The sequence below is a fragment of the Phaseolus vulgaris genome, chromosome 7 (assembly GCF_000499845.2).
Source record: "Phaseolus vulgaris cultivar G19833 chromosome 7, P. vulgaris v2.0, whole genome shotgun sequence".
NCBI classification, from domain to species: Eukaryota; Viridiplantae; Streptophyta; class Magnoliopsida; order Fabales; family Fabaceae; genus Phaseolus; species Phaseolus vulgaris.
In genome coordinates, this window is record NC_023753.2 from 12,150,208 (window position 1) to 12,166,109 (window position 15,902).

The 15,902-nt window shown below is 32.5% G+C and overlaps 2 protein-coding genes across 4 annotated transcripts; one reads left to right on the top strand and one right to left on the bottom strand.

The window, feature by feature from the left end:
- On the top strand, positions 1–1,878 carry LOC137827847 (uncharacterized). Of its 2 annotated transcripts, XM_068634201.1 has the most exons (4): positions 1–537; positions 950–1,060; positions 1,340–1,420; positions 1,589–1,878. In XM_068634201.1, exons 1-4 carry the CDS (start codon positions 295–297, stop codon positions 1,670–1,672), a joined length of 519 nt encoding a protein of 172 aa, XP_068490302.1. In that variant the 5' UTR covers positions 1–294; the 3' UTR covers positions 1,673–1,878. The 2 variants fall into 2 exon arrangements, with proteins under 2 accessions (XP_068490302.1, XP_068490303.1); XM_068634202.1 differs by lacking the exon at positions 1,340–1,420.
- A 493-nt stretch (positions 1,879–2,371) lies between these two features.
- LOC137827849 (protein GLUTELIN PRECURSOR ACCUMULATION 3) lies at positions 2,372–13,800 on the bottom strand. Of its 2 annotated transcripts, none has more exons than XR_011083783.1 (16): positions 13,562–13,800; positions 13,374–13,471; positions 13,032–13,170; positions 12,925–12,953; positions 12,714–12,810; positions 12,563–12,618; positions 12,374–12,481; positions 11,606–11,662; positions 10,086–10,177; positions 9,102–9,186; positions 6,605–6,757; positions 6,153–6,250; positions 4,262–4,400; positions 4,029–4,141; positions 2,972–3,053; positions 2,372–2,541 (listed from the first exon to the last, which is right to left on the bottom strand). XR_011083783.1 is itself a non-coding variant. In XM_068634203.1 (16 exons), the coding sequence occupies exons 1-16, from the start codon at positions 13,621–13,623 to the stop codon at positions 2,485–2,487; spliced, it is 1,491 nt and encodes a 496-aa protein (XP_068490304.1). In that variant the 5' UTR covers positions 13,624–13,800; the 3' UTR covers positions 2,372–2,484. The 2 variants fall into 2 exon arrangements, 1 of the variants encoding a protein (XP_068490304.1); XM_068634203.1 differs by having other exon boundaries at positions 4,236–4,400.
- Positions 13,801–15,902: the final 2,102 nt, after the last annotated feature.

Sequence of the window (15,902 nt, forward strand, 5' to 3'; positions counted from 1 at the left end):
TGTAATATCATATTACTTTTAGTTTTGCTACAAACTCTTGAGTGCCATTATCAGTTTCCCTCTTAAGAAATCTCCAGGATCAATTATATTCCAGGAATGCATCAAATACTTGTTAAAGAAACAAACTTTTTTCTCACAAAGAGCTCCTGGGAGTCTCTTTACTGCATTTAGAAGTCAAGAGAGAAGAAGTTGTTGAAATGTGAAGAAAGAGTATTGAAGTGAAAGCAACAAAGGCCTCTTGTTGAAATAAACCAACAGCAAAATAATTGGACGACCAAGTTTGTGGGGAAGCAGATGGGCTTAGTTTGCAGCAACGGAGAGGAAATGCAGAAAATGAAGAACCTTGGCAGCATTGGAAGCAGTGGGAGGCTATCAGCAGAAGAGTATGAGGATGAGGAGATTTCAAAGCTGGCAATCTCCACATTTCAATCTAAGGAAGAAGAAATTGAGAGGAAGAAAATGGAGGTCAGAGAGAAAGTTGAACTCCAACTTGGTCGTGCTGAAGAAGAGACTAGGCGCTTGGCACACATTTGGGAAGTAAGTTTCATGACATGGACAACATCATTTTCTTCTTTTAACTTCATAAGCAGACATATAAACATTTTTCGAAAAAGTGAAGGGAAAGTGTTGTTAGTGGATTCAATACCAAGACCAAACAATCCTCAAAGTAGCGTGGTGGAGTAAAAATTCTTGAGCATGATTAGTGTTACATCTCAGAGTTTGGTCCTGAAATTGACATCTTGTTTATCTTTAAATCTTGGAAGTGTTGGCATATACAATTTGGTCCTGAATATGTGTTAACTTGATCATATTTTAGTCTTTCAGAGATTAGTTAGTCCTCAAAAGTGTTAATTAATACATACAATTTGATGAAGATATTTCAGTTCTTGAAGTTAAATCCAAGCTATGCTAATATGTCAGTAGTTGTTCTTGTGATACTCTCTACTAGGAGCTTGAAGTGCTTGACGATCCCTTGAGGAAGGAAGTTGCAATGGTACGCAAGAAGATTGACTTGGCTAACAGAGATTTAAAGCCACTGGGACTTAACTACCAGAAAAAGGTATATTTTGCTCACTGGTTAAAAGCTGAGTTTACACATGAACATTTTATTCCTTCCTAAACACATTGCAATTTTGTTTACATTATTATCTAATCACAAACTGATATGTATAATAAATTTATAGACTTGTTAAATCATACTTACTACCATTTCTGACAATTAAACTCGTTGTTTTGAAGGGAAAAAAAATCATGAACAGTGTTAAAAATGGGGTGGTTTTGTATTTAATGTATGCTATATGGCAAGAGTGAAAACTAATCTTTGGTATGTTTCTGATAGGAGAAAGAGTGTAAAGAAGCCTTGGAAGCCTTAAATGAAAAAAACAAAGAGAAGGCTCATCTAGTAGCTACACTAGTTGAGGTATATTGCATACAATATCTTTAAATGAGCTTTTTCAAAAAGATTTTTAAATGAGTTTTCCATAAGTACAAACTAATTTATACAAGTTCTCACGTTGCTTCTTGTCATCTTTTTTTAACTGTTCTGGTAACCATGTATCTGTTGCCTTATTTGCACTTCTTTATATAGATGCTGACTGAGAGTGAAAGAATGAGGATGAAGAAACTGGACGAGCTATGCAAGATAATAGAGTCTCTGTCTCTGAAACCATAACCTATGCGTGGATGTGTTGTGTTTATTTGCTTGGTATATTTAATTTTCAGTGGCTTGTTTTTAAATGTCATTGCATTCTTATTATTCAAAATTCAAAATGCCTTGTGGACGGAACAACGAGAATAAAAGGGAAAAATAATTGAATGGTTTCTTCACACTGGATTGAATGAATGAAAAAGGGCAATTTGCAGACAAAACATATAGAATCAATGAGTTATGCACATGAATCTACAAATGCTTGGATGAGATAATCTTGCAAGGTTTTAAAATGACTGAAAAAAAAGTTCAGTGTTACAATTCATATGTTTGATAAGGTACATTATAATTAAATATTTTGATTAAAATGTCTATATTATTACCTTAACAAATGAAATATTATTTTAGGATAAACATTTTTAAGCATTTTGATTAAAATTTGTCTATATCAAGATAACAAGTAGTATGCAAGAGTTTCAAAATTGTAACCTTAAATTAAGTTAAAATTAGACCAAATTTGACATAATCTGGATCACTTGAACTCCTAGATTATTAGATATGTTCGTGTGTAGTGTAGCAAAGCAATTATATAAATTACTACAGACATTACCTCTCACAAATGTAATATATTATGTATTCTCAAAATAAGTGTGAAAGTAAATATACATAATTTTCAGTTAGCTAAGTTTAGAGGATGAATGTGCCAAAGTATGAAAAAGAATATTGAAATGTTGAAAATATATATTAAACGAGGTCAATGTACATTGAATAATGTATTATTTGGGATCCATGCTTTGGGTTCGGTATAAATTAGAAACTGTTCATACAAGTATTCTTCATATAGGTAACTGTTTGTACTCTGCCAAAAGTTTTGGAATATCGTCCATGCGCAACTGCGATAGGAATAACAGGAGACAATGAGAAAATAAAAAAGTAGTGTAGTTAAACATAAAAAAAATGACAGAAATTATATAATGGTTTAAAAGGGTAACTTTCGTATTTAATGTAATTAATCACAGACTTCAACCAAATTTAAATAAAGTCTCTGCAACAATGTGTACCAAAAAAGCAATACCAGACAACCTGATGTACCGTTAGTTTCAATTTTCAAAGTAGTGCCACTGGCATATTTGATAATATTTGTATAGGTACTCAGAAGATTACTACTGAAATATAGCCAAGAAGAATATCTATGATTTTGGTATCACTATATCCAAGGAGAATATCAAACTATATTTGCAGAATAATTTTAAGTAAAAAGGCATATCCAAGGAGAAACAAAAGCACAGGTAAAAGGGACTATCCATTAACACAAAAATATACCTGAGTAGCATTTTTGACATGGTAAAATTGATGCATCACTTGTTCACTAAATCCAGGTAACTGGGCAGATGCACTCCTTTCTCTAAAGAGGTTAGACAAACAAGCAACATAAGCCAAACTATTCACCACTCAATTAAAGAAAAGGGATAATCCATAAACAAATATCACTACAAGAAAATCATTAAATAGAAACTAATTTTAAATACAAAAATAATTAGTTACTATTTGATTAAATTAGAGACCATTTTATAAACTAAAATAATTATTAGTATCTAAAGTAGTTTCTATTATTAATAAAAAATTATAAAATGGTTTTTAAATTAGTATCTAACCATTAGATACCAATGTTTTAGCTACTTACTACTTTATATTCTAATTAGTCTCTATTAGTCCTTTTAAAGACTAATTTAGAATCTAAAATATTAGTCGCTAAAACTTAGGTAGCTAATTTAGATACAAATTTAGAAACTACTTTAGATATGAATAATTTTTTAGTCTCTAAATTAGTATCTAATTTAGTTAATATAGTGACAAATTATTTTTTGTCTCTAAATTTGGTTATTATTTAATGATTTTCTTGTAGTGTAAATACTCGATTTGCGTCACGTGCTTGAAGATTCTTTTTCTTTTTCAATCAAAACAATTCTCTCAATTTCTTTCAGACCTCTCCAATTTTGGCATTAAAAAATAAACACTCTCCTCAATAACTAATTACTAGAGGGTTCTCTAAACCTTATGCTAAGATCTCCAAGATCCACTCTTCAAGGATTTGCTCAAGCAAGATAACAAAGATTGTCAGTAGATCAATAAATTTTAGAAAATTCAACCTAGCAACTTCATTGCGAACATAGAAGGTAGCAGATTAGGCCAGTACGAAGTTGACAATAGATGGTGTGTGATCAATTGCATACGAATACCGAAAAAAAAGAAGTAATAAATAAGCATGCAAGCCAAAATCTGCCCTAAACTTTGCCGAAAATAGGAGGCTCGTCAAGTTTTCCAAAACACAAATGCAAAAACAGTACAGAAAGAATTGGATGAAAGATATAGTTCTTACAGATAGTGCCTGTATATAAGACGTTGGTAATCCCGAAGCAATGGTCCAATCTCTTTGAGTTTAACCATATTTGGTTCAGACTTTCTCCAGTGTTTACGAATTGTTTCAATCGCCTTGTTAAAACATGAATTACTATTTCAATTAAAATTACGATGATATGGACTTATAGAAAATTTTCATGCAAGTAAAAGAATAATGGAATATTACCATTGAATTAGTAGAAACGTTTTCACCTGCTAATCTTGATGCTACTTCAAGAAGCTCTTTATCTTCAAACTCATTTACAATCTCAAGGCTGGAATTGGATGCCAAAACTGATATTTGCAATCGTCTTTGTAATTCAGAGAAAGGAAATTTCTCTGTTTGGCTTTCCTGACAAAGGTGTCAGCAGAAAACTAATCCAGGAGTATAATGTGTTACTTAGAATTAACAAATGAAATCCAAGATTGCCAAGCCAGTGCCACTAAAAGGACGTGACCAAAAAAGAGAATTGGCAAATAATAAAAAGGCAAAAACTGTGCTTGGGAGGAGGGGATACTGCCTTTGGAGTGCCCAAAAAAACACACCTCACCATAAAAAGGGCACAATAAACAGAAGAAAAAAGTATTTGAGCATTTTAAATTAATTTTTCATTATAAAATTAGCTACACGATAAAATATTATAAACATTAAAGTGATAAATTGATGAACATGATAATAAGATATAAATTAGAACATCACAATAAAAAACATAAATGTCTTAGCCAAAGAAAAAGCTCAACAAAAAGACATAAACAACATAGGTTAGGGAACCCTTGGTCGCTAATACCATCACAACAACAGAAATCAATCCTAGAGTACATCCACGAACTCATCATTAGATTCACATCCGCAGCTGTCAACACATCCATTTCATCTCCACTTGATTTCCAGTCATTTTCAATAATCAACACCATTTGATTTCATCCAAATTAAGCTCTACAATGCAGCCAGTGCCTTTTGATGATGACTCTGCTTATTATCCTGAGGTTTGGCTCCTAGTATTATTTTTACTTGCTTTACTAACACCAACTGCAAGCTTCCCTTTCCAACGTCATCAAAGATAGCTTTGTCTTTATCAACATATGCTTTCATATTCATCTTCATTGGCCTCCACTATCTCCCCATTTTTTAAAATTTAATTTTCACAAAAACCCTTGACCACCAAGAGTCCAAGATCCAAATCTAAGTATGTAATTATTTCGTTATCAATTTATCATTACTGTTTCCATCCTTTTAGCATCACATAAGAGATTAGTAGGCTGTTTTTTTGGTTTAGTACAGATATGAATACTTAAAATTGAATTTATAATATATTTCAATAAAGAATTAGAGGTGAGTAACTTGTCTAAATGACAAAGTCATGGCTAAAGTACTAGAGGCATACAGTTCCTTGAAGGACAATACCTCAGCTTGAAAGAAGCACTTAACCATTTTTCACACATTGTGCTCTGTCAATAAAAGTGTGGTTGAAACATAATTCCTGGATCCTTTAGCATTAATGTTCTCCTCCATAACTTTTATTGGAAAATGGATTGGCTTGCCTTAGCCTCATTATGTGTTCCTGCTCATGGATTTTTTTTAAGGGTGTTTCCAATTCATATTTGTCAAGACTGGGTTGCTCTTTGAGTTGACTCATTTAAATTTGCCGGTGTCTTTATTCCATCTATTTTTTCATTGTAGGAGAATTCCTGATTCTATTCTTTCCTAAGTTATTTGTTCCTTAAACAAAATCAAAATGAGAAAAGATTGTGATTTGAAAAACTATGTTAAATGAAAGCCACTTTAAAGATTAAAAACAACAGATAGGAACTCAAAAGTGTTAACACTTAGATAGCACAGTAGCAAAATTAAGCATTTAATAACCTAGAGAAGTGACAATGCTCCACTATAAATCGACAGAAATACTTAGTACTATATTTACTAATTTTCTTATTTAACCCAAATTATGAACATTCTCTTTAAATTATAAGAAACATTAAGGAGAAACAGAAGCACCAAGGAGTTAAGACATTTTTTTTCTATATTAAATTCATTTTTTAAAAATAAAACTTAAGATTAAGACAAATATGGGATGAGTGCAAGCAAAACAAGATTAACCAATACCTTTAGTTGAGGTTGAAAATCATCGTTAAAAGCAAATTCCTTACTTTCAGGAATATTTCTGGGTGGAGATGCAGTTAATCTATTTGCAATTGGGTCATCTGTGAAACATGCAAAAGAAATGAGAGGAATTAAGAATGCCACTTTTAGCTTCTGAATTTATTTTTTTATTTTTTTTATTCTTTTTAATGAAAATTCTCCACTAAAAAAGCATTTCTGGAGAGGAAGATTCTGGATTGAGTATTTAAATTACAGTACAAGAAGAAAAGTTCAAGGAATAGAATATTCCTTCCATTCAACTCAAAAACAGTACTCCGAGAAAGAACTCATTGTCAAACAAAAAAAATTATTTACCTCTATTTGCACAGTTTTTCAGTGAAAATATCTAGAATTGAAAAAAGTGTATTTGACAACAAAAGCAATTGCTTTGTAGACCATGATAGAACAATGAATACCTTGAGGGACTAACCACCATGGATCACCATAAGTCGTTTTCCCATCAAAACCGCCAATTAGCAGATATCGTGAACCGACAACTGATATAGAGTGGTATGCTCTAGCAGGAGGGGGTTCACTGCCTATAGAGAGACGCTTCCACTGTGCTGAAACTGTTGCAACCGAACAGACCAAGTAATTGAAGTTAGAATAGGCCACTTTTCCAGTAAAAACTTTGATTTTGTGCAGGACTTTGTCATAATTTAAATAGAACAGAAAGGTGCCATGTATGATTTGTCTAAAAAATCATGCATTTGAATATCATAGTTTACAGACAAGCCTCTTCAGCAAAAATTAAAGCAACATGTATCATACCATGAATTTCAAGGACATTATTGTGCATCATTAACCTATTGCTTCTTTTTAAAAAATAAGGTAACTCATCCAAAACCTCAAAATAAAAACTACTCTTTGAACAAAAATGTAAAATGTTTCATGGAGTATCATTAAGGTTCCAACAGCAATAAAGGATAGGTTTGTAACTCTCCAACTCATGAAGATTCATGAAGCTCACATCATAAAGAAAAATGTCAGTTGTGTGAGAAGTTTTAATCTATTATAGAGTACAAAAAAATATCGGATGCTGGATATTGAGAAGAGAGCCAAATATTTATTTGATAAATTTTAGTTTTAATGCTTACAAAGTGATAATAAAAAAAAGTATAAATAAAAAAAGAGCAACAAAACTGCAGCTAATTTTCCTTGGATACTACAGGTAACTTCATAAAATTCGACTTCTGAACAGGAACCAGAATCTCAGATTTCCATTGACACAAATGAAAATATTAGACTCCCTCATGCAACTAACATACATCATCTGTTTTTATCCCTCAAAACATTTAGTCAAATCCCCAACCGTATTCTGTATGTGAGAAATGTATGTGCAAGGATGCCAGAGACCATTAACAAGTTGGCTTTAACAAAGTAAATTGACACAGAGACAACAGTTATAACTTATAACAGTTAATAAATAATACAACAATTGTGATTGTTAGGTTACACATAGAGGAGGAGTTAGTTAGAATTAGAATAGTCATGAGTTAGTTACTTGATTTGCTAGTTAGATATAAATAAGAAAGAAGGAGAGGGGGAGGGGCAGTGTGTAATTTTTTTGTAGATTGAGCTTTAGCTCTTTGTGAAGGGGAAGCCCTTGAAGGAGAGAGTGCTCTCCTATTTCTTGTTTTTTTCTTTCTATTCAATTAAAACCTTTCTCTTTTCTTCTCTTTATAATTCTTGGTTAATTGGTCCGACCTGCCGGATCTGAAAAACAGAAAGTGAGGAAGAAAAGATGGAACAGAGAATGGCGGCAGTAGAGAAGTTTATCAGCGAACAGGGGAGATGGAATTCGGAAATGAGAGCGGAAATTCTGGGGTTGAAGGAAAGCATGCTGGACCTGAAAGAGATAAAAGAAATGCTGCAGGACATCAAGAAAGGGGACAGAATGTCTGAGGGAGGAGAGAAATCTGTTAGAAGGGACACCAAGTTCTTGAAGGAAAGCCTTCTGGACTTGAAAGAAATTAAAGAATTGCGTCGGGACATCAAGAAAAGAGACAGAATGTCGGAGGGAGGAGAGAAATATGTTAATGATGAAGAGAAGAAGACCCAAGATGTGGGAGAAGGTTCAGATATGAAGAATCACACCCTCTGCAGCAAAGAAAAAACCAACAATGAAGTGAGATTTGCAAGAGAAACTGAAATGATAAGGGCAGAAGGGGATGCATCAATAAAGAAAGTGAAGACTATGTGTTGTAATGATCTTTTTCTTGATAGGCCAATTATAGAGCTAACCAGTAAGAAAGTTGAAGGTGGAGGTGCAACCAAGCATCATTTTTTCCCAAATTCAGATTTACTTCATATGCATAAGAAATCATTGTGAGATCAAGATTTGATAATGAAGGTGGCTAGAACATCAATGACATCAGAATCTTGGAATTTCAACTTACTGGTGCAGAGACTTTTATACAAAACCCCCACTCATTCCCACCACCACCTAAGCCTCCAGACCTGAATTTGCATGCAGTAGCCAATGGGTTCCCTCCCTATGATAGACAATATCACAATACTTTCAGGAGAGTAGATAAAGATCATGGTGTTGAAGATGAGCCACGAAGTCAAGGTTCCACTGTTCCAACCTTGAGGACAAGGTTGTTTTTTGGAAGAGTGTATTGTTAGGTTACACATAGAGGAGGAGTAAGTTAGAATTAAAATAGTCATGAGAATGTTATTTGATTTGCTAGTTAGATATAAATAAGAAAGAAGGAGAGGGGGAGGGGCAGTGTGTAATATTTTTGTAGATTGAGCTTTAGTTCTTTGTGAAGGGGAAGCCCTTGAAGGAGAGAGTGCTCTCCTATTTCTTGTTCTTTTCTGTCTATTCAATAAAAACCTTTCTTTTATTCTCTTTATAATTCTTGGTTCCTAACAGATACATACACTGATAGGTATAGTGAAAGTTCTCACCTCTGTCTAATATAATGCAGTCATTGTAATAGATATCATAACGACTCAACCATCCACCAGTTCCGTGGCCTCCAAACATCAACAACTGTAAAATCCTCTCCAAAAAAAATGAAAGGAATAAATAAATGACAGGATTTCAGGTTAAAGCAGTAAATTTATACAATTCTGACTGGGGATTAAGTATTAAAGAATCTAGAGGGGAAAGGGGAATCACAACAGCATAAAAAATTATTTGATGACATCAACCATAATCTATCTTATAATTCAACTTGATAAATATAAACTTCTTTCTGATTGGTAAAACTTCATTAAAAGTGAACATTTGATATCTCTTGAACAAGAGCACACGTAAGAATCTAAGAGAAAGTCATAAGACAAGTAAGGCAGAGAATTTATCACTAAGGAAAACTATAAAAGGAGAGCAAAGATAACCAACTTCCTAGTACCACACAAACGAAATTCTACATCCCTTGGAAACAAGTTCATGCAGCTCTTTAAACTTAAATAACCTTCACCAGCAATCAACGTGTTCACTGGTCACCAGGGCTATTGAGCAATCAAAGCCCCTTCTAGTGAACATTCCACCTTAAACTACAGAGGTATGGTAGAGAACACTAGGAAACAATCACATTTCCAGTATACCCATAACTAGAAGAAGTAGTTGAGTTGAGACAATTCTAAACTCCTAGCACTAAACAGTTAGTCCACAATCTCCTTCATGTTCATGAAATACCTCCCTTTATATAACATTAATTTCAAAAGGAAGCTGCTAGTCTTCAGCTCTCAAATACACAGAATAGCCAATCTATTCAACCCCCAACCCACCATAAAAAAGAATAATGATAATGATATTTAAATGTAGATTATTCTATTACGGGATAAGGTGGGAACAGTATAGAAATCCATGTTTGGCAGTAAAAAAAAGAAAGCAATCTACAAAATTATCAAAAACTAGAAAGAAAAGAATTTTGCAAATGAGATTACATAATGTCCTCCAGATGTAACTGTATGGCCGCATCGGGGAGAGGGTGCTTGACCTGGAAGCTTTAATTGAGTCCATCCAGGTGCTTCATTCTCTTTCCTCCATAACAAATACACATTGTTAGTACATAACCCCTCTTATTTAGAAGCTACCAAGAAATAAATACTTCTTAGCATAAGAAATTGTACTAAAGACGAGAGAAAGAAGTATAAGTACATTATAAGTACATAACCCATCTTATTAAGAAGCTACCTGATAGACAGAAGCAAATACAACATGTTGACAATAAGACAGGATTGCAGGTTTATTATAGGAGGAGGTTTAAAAAAATAACTAAGAATACAGTTGTAAGGTAGTTTTTACAGCGTAGTGTTTGCTAGAAATTAGGACCCCTTTTTATGGGGGGAAGTTTAGGGGGGAGTTTTTCAGACAATTGAGTTTTGTAACTGGATTAATCCAGTGGAAAGGAGAGTTCACTTTGTATCTTTTGTTGTATGATTGGTGAAATTAGAGAAATTCAGATTTACTTTCTTTGTTTTCTATTAAAATAGTGTTGATTCCTAACACTACCAAGAAATAAATATTTCTTAGTATAATAAGAAATTGTATTAAAGATGTGAGTAAGAAGTAGACAGATCAAAAGACTTTCTCCAAAGAAAATATAAGAAAACATAGAACCAATAAGCATTGAAAATGTTCCAATTCCATATAAAATCCCTTGAAATGGACACTTAAATTAAAACAAATGATAGCCCATCGTTTGCTACTGAAGACATATTAGAAAATGGAGGTCTCTTGCTGCCAATTCTCCAGGTTCCATTCCTACTACATGTTCACTTCATAATACAAACCCATTTATGCATTTTAAACCAGCACTTTCTGTCATTCCTTGCATTTTTTTCTGTCACTTCTATGCTCTGCTGTATTTATCTCGGGCATTGACACATGCTATGTTGAATGAAATGGAAATATCAGGTGCTCTTTCTACCAATGTTGTAATCTCTAAGAGGAAATGCACCTTATATATTTTGGAACACCTTGGAAAGTCATACAGCCAACTTAGAGAAAGAACATGGAGTCAAATGTGAAGCTTTTATCTGTAACAAGGGAGTATTACCAAACCTAACCAGATTGAATACTTGTCATAAAACTAAGTATTGAACATGTATCCTTTTAGCAGCTGTAAGTGTGATTAACAAATTCTAAAAGATTCAGCAGTAGTCATACTTGGGCATTATTATTTGTGAACTAAGCCAAGGACTTCCATGCAAAAATTGTAGATAGAAGACATGCGCAAGTAACTTGTTTTACAAATGCAAACTACACTAGAAATAGACATTCTTCTTTAGGATATTATGTTCTTATAGGAGATAGTTTAATATCTCAGAAATTGATAGAAATAATGTTACCAATGTAGTTGTGTTTTCTAAGATATTATGTAACCATAAAACTTGTATTTATAAGACCTATCACATAGTCTTCCTTGTGTAATTCAATTATAAAGATGGTAAAATATGCATACCTTCTTCAATGAGGCCCTTCAATGCCCATAAATCACCCATAATAGGTCCGCCTCCTCCTGTTAAAGTCAGGATATAGCACTCATTTCAACTAATAAATTCAAATTGGCATTACAGCAATCAATTTGTACGCCCCCTTCATCAATTCAGAGCAGTTATTTATTTACATACAAGTTAGAGAAGAAGAAAAGTTGCACATTCAAAACTAAGTCTAACATAATGTGTCAGAGAAAGAAATAGACTACAGAATGGGTTTTTGGATAAGTTTTATGATGTTTAGCAATCCAACAACGGTGCATCTTTGAATATAGAAAAAATTAATCAACATTTGAACGAGTTGAAATTTATTAGTTTCACTAAAAAATTTGAGTATCTTCAGTATTGCTTCATGACCATCGTGCTAATCTAAAATTTCACCATTTTTGCCCCTAAGTTTAAACCAAAAAGGAAGAGCTAAACCTTGCTCCCAAACTATTATACTAAAACTACTTCTTAAAACTGAAATGATAGTGAAAGTGAGGAAATTCACCAAATGGCACAAATTGATCATTGTTTGAGAAATTAAGACCCGCACTTCTATTTAACATTGAAACCCACAAAAACATAAATAGAAACAACAACTGGGAAAAGAATAAATATTCCCCTGATAAAATACTCTTTGACACACGAAAATTGCCTAGTGACACAGAATGTATTCTTTTTATTTAATAGAAGGACTATAATCTCAAAAACAGATCAACATCCAAACAAGGAGAACTGTGTCACTTCACCTCTTCCACCGTAAACAAGCAACCGTTTTTCAACCATAGTGGCAGTATGCCCACATCTAGGTTGTGGCAATGTTCCAGAAACTGAGAGCTCCATCCACTCAAGAGAAACTAAGAGAAGAAGAAAATTATGTTATACTTGGTTACAACTGGATAAGGAGGTAATTACACTGTAGGAGATAAAAATAATACTAGTGTCTAAGATAAAAACATCAGTTAACCACTTTTTTCCGTCCCATCCACCATACCTGCATCACACAGAATCCACCTCATTACATGTTTTGATTTACTCCAACACAGTCTAATTAGCATAAAAAAAAGTTCAAATTAAACACTATCTCACATAACAATTTTCCGGTTTCCAACAGCCGAAGCTGCAGCAAAATCTCGTGGTGATGGTAAGTCTCCAAAGCCAGTTAGTTCAGACCATTGCCATATGTCTGGAACAGCATCATTCATTCCAAGTCCCAGCACGCCAAAACAATGTCAGTCCTAAAAATGTCAGAAAGTTCCCTCACAGCATGAACTCAACAATGACCACACAAAATACATACCAGTATCCAAAACCCAAAAGTCCCCCAACCTGTAAAATTTAAACACCACGAATTATACCACACATTATAGTTATGAAAGAAATAAAACACCGAGATGCACCACAAACCTTTGACTCCCAAAACGACCACCAAAAATGAACATGTGACAATCAATGGCAACGGCAACATGGAAAGCCCGAGGGCTGGGACCTACATGCCCATCTGAACCACTTCCAGTGCACTCAGGCTGAAACCATTGCTTGGCCTCTAAAATATGTTAAATGAATAAAGAGTTCGATTTTGTGTATATGCATCGAACCACAATCACAATCACTATAAAGTCAAAGTCAAGTCAACTATAATTTCTCACAGATGGAGAGTGTAAAATTGTTATGCTAATAACTTTGCATCAAATTAAACACTTCAATTTTAATGAAAAACAACGAAAATAAGAAAAGGGATTGCATTACCAGTATCATAGACAGCGATATCACTGAGAAACTTCTTGTCGAAAAGGCCTCCGAACACGACAACCTTAGATTTGCCTATATTAACAGCGGAGTGACCACTGCCAGTGATACGAATGAAACGAACTGAGATTATGAAAAAAGAAAGCAACATCAAAGAGAATAAGAGACATGAGGAATCAGTTCATTACCTGCGACGTTGGGGAGGGGTTCCGGCGAAATCGGAAGAATTAGCACTTACCCAATAATACATTTTTCTTTTGTTTATTTTGTAATTCCTTCTGTTCGAATCAAAGGTTTGTGATGTAGCAATTCAAATCACGATCAACCCTGCTTCCACCGCTGCACTGTGCTTCTTTTACAAATCCCTCTGAAACAGGGTCTGAAGTGAAGTAATTAACAAAAAATGATAGATTAGATAAATAAAAACAAATTGTATCTAAGTGGTTTTCCAATTTTATCTCCATTAATATTTCTGGGTAATAATATAAAAGTCATAATAAATTATATAATTTGAAAAAAAAAATAGTAAAGCATAGTGGAGGAAAAAAGAAAATAGGAAAAAACTAACAAAATAGTGAAAAAAAATATATATGCTCATATTTTTAATTAAAATAAAATTATAAGTGTTTTGAATGTTTGATTAATTAAACTTCTTATCATAACATATTTTTACTACCATATACAATCAATTATATATTTAATTATTTTTATGACAATTAATAAATAAAATAATACATGTTTATTTATAAAATATCGTAAAAAGATGCACTCAAGACTATTACCAATATATTTCCTCTGGTAATAATATACAAATATATATATATATATATATATAATTAATGATAAAAATATATTCTTCATTTGGTATACATACTTTTTGTATTGTTATTTTGTCTTTAATTATATTTTGAAACTTAAAAAAATATAACAATATGTAAAAGACATTCTTTGATTTACATATTTTACATTTATTACATATTTTGCACATTATAAAATATATTAAAATAAAAAATAAATTATGCAAATATTAAAACCATTATTATTTTAACTAAAACCATTATTATTAATTTTAATTTTTTAACAACATATAGTGACACAAAGTTGTTATTTTCCTTTAGTACAGTATGAAAAAGAAATATTTTTATAATTTTTTATTTTTTTTGTGTTATTTGTAATGTTACTCCAAAATTATAACTCACATGCTAATTAATAGGATGAAACTATAATTATATATCACATAATCTAATATAATATTTATATATTTTCATTACCACAAATCTTTATCGGAGTAAACTATAATTAACATATTAATTCGATAAAACTATAATTATATATTACATAATTTACTGTTAGTATATATTTTTTACCACAATCTTTAAGAGTCTACTACCATGTAAATACCTATAACACCAATAACACATAAGCATGTAGAGAGTGAATCTTAATATAAAGTAAATACATAATATCATCTTTATACGGATAAATGCATTAAAGCATTAAAGTCGCATGTAGTCATATGTTATGACATGATTAGATAACCATGAATATCCTTACATCACCTACCTAGTATGGATGTCCAATTACCAAATCAGGAGCACCTTTTATATATGTAGACATTACTTCATAATTTATCATCCATGAAAGGTCATCTAAAAAGAACAAGTCATGCACAAAACACGACATACATCTCAACATCAATTATATATTTATCTGTATAATATATAATTAAGTTCACCTTTTGTACATCAAATCATACATAAATACGTCAAACAAAAATCAAATCATCACCATCTCAACATATTTTCACTTGAGTGACATCCTCTTACTTGAGCGATCTCATCATTTACAACTAGATAACACTCATTTTTGCTTGAGTGACACACCTCTATTTGAGCAAAATACAACATGAGAGCAACACCATCCTAAGTCTCTCATCGCTCCTACAACTATCTCATTGCTTGAATGTTGGTAGCTTGAGTGTTACCACCAACACTTTAGTGATGACCACTTGTTGGAAGTACTTTTGCAATTTCCATAAACTTTTTTCACCATCATAAGAACCTGAGCGTCCAACCAGTGTACAACATGTGTACAACTCCTTACTTCTTGCTCAACTGTTTAGACATAAAGGTTAAATTATTAGTCATATCGCTTGAGCATTATATATGGCTCCGAAGGAGATATAATAATTTTAACATTTCTTTTGCTCAAGCTACAAGTCAATACTTAATTCATACATCACATCGCTTCAACAACCAACCTATCATTGAAGCAACATAATATAGTTACTATAATTAATACATATCGATTAGGTTTCACCTTATCAACTTGAGTTATCGAGCAATATTCAACTCGAGAGCAACTTCAACAATCCAAACACAAACATTTTTCAAAGTTTTTTCCATCATCAATAAATCACAACCTCATAAACTCAATAACTAAACCAAAATGATATCATGACAAGAACTATAACAATATTATCTTTATAATCTCATACAAAAATCCATATAACTCACTAGTAATTGAACT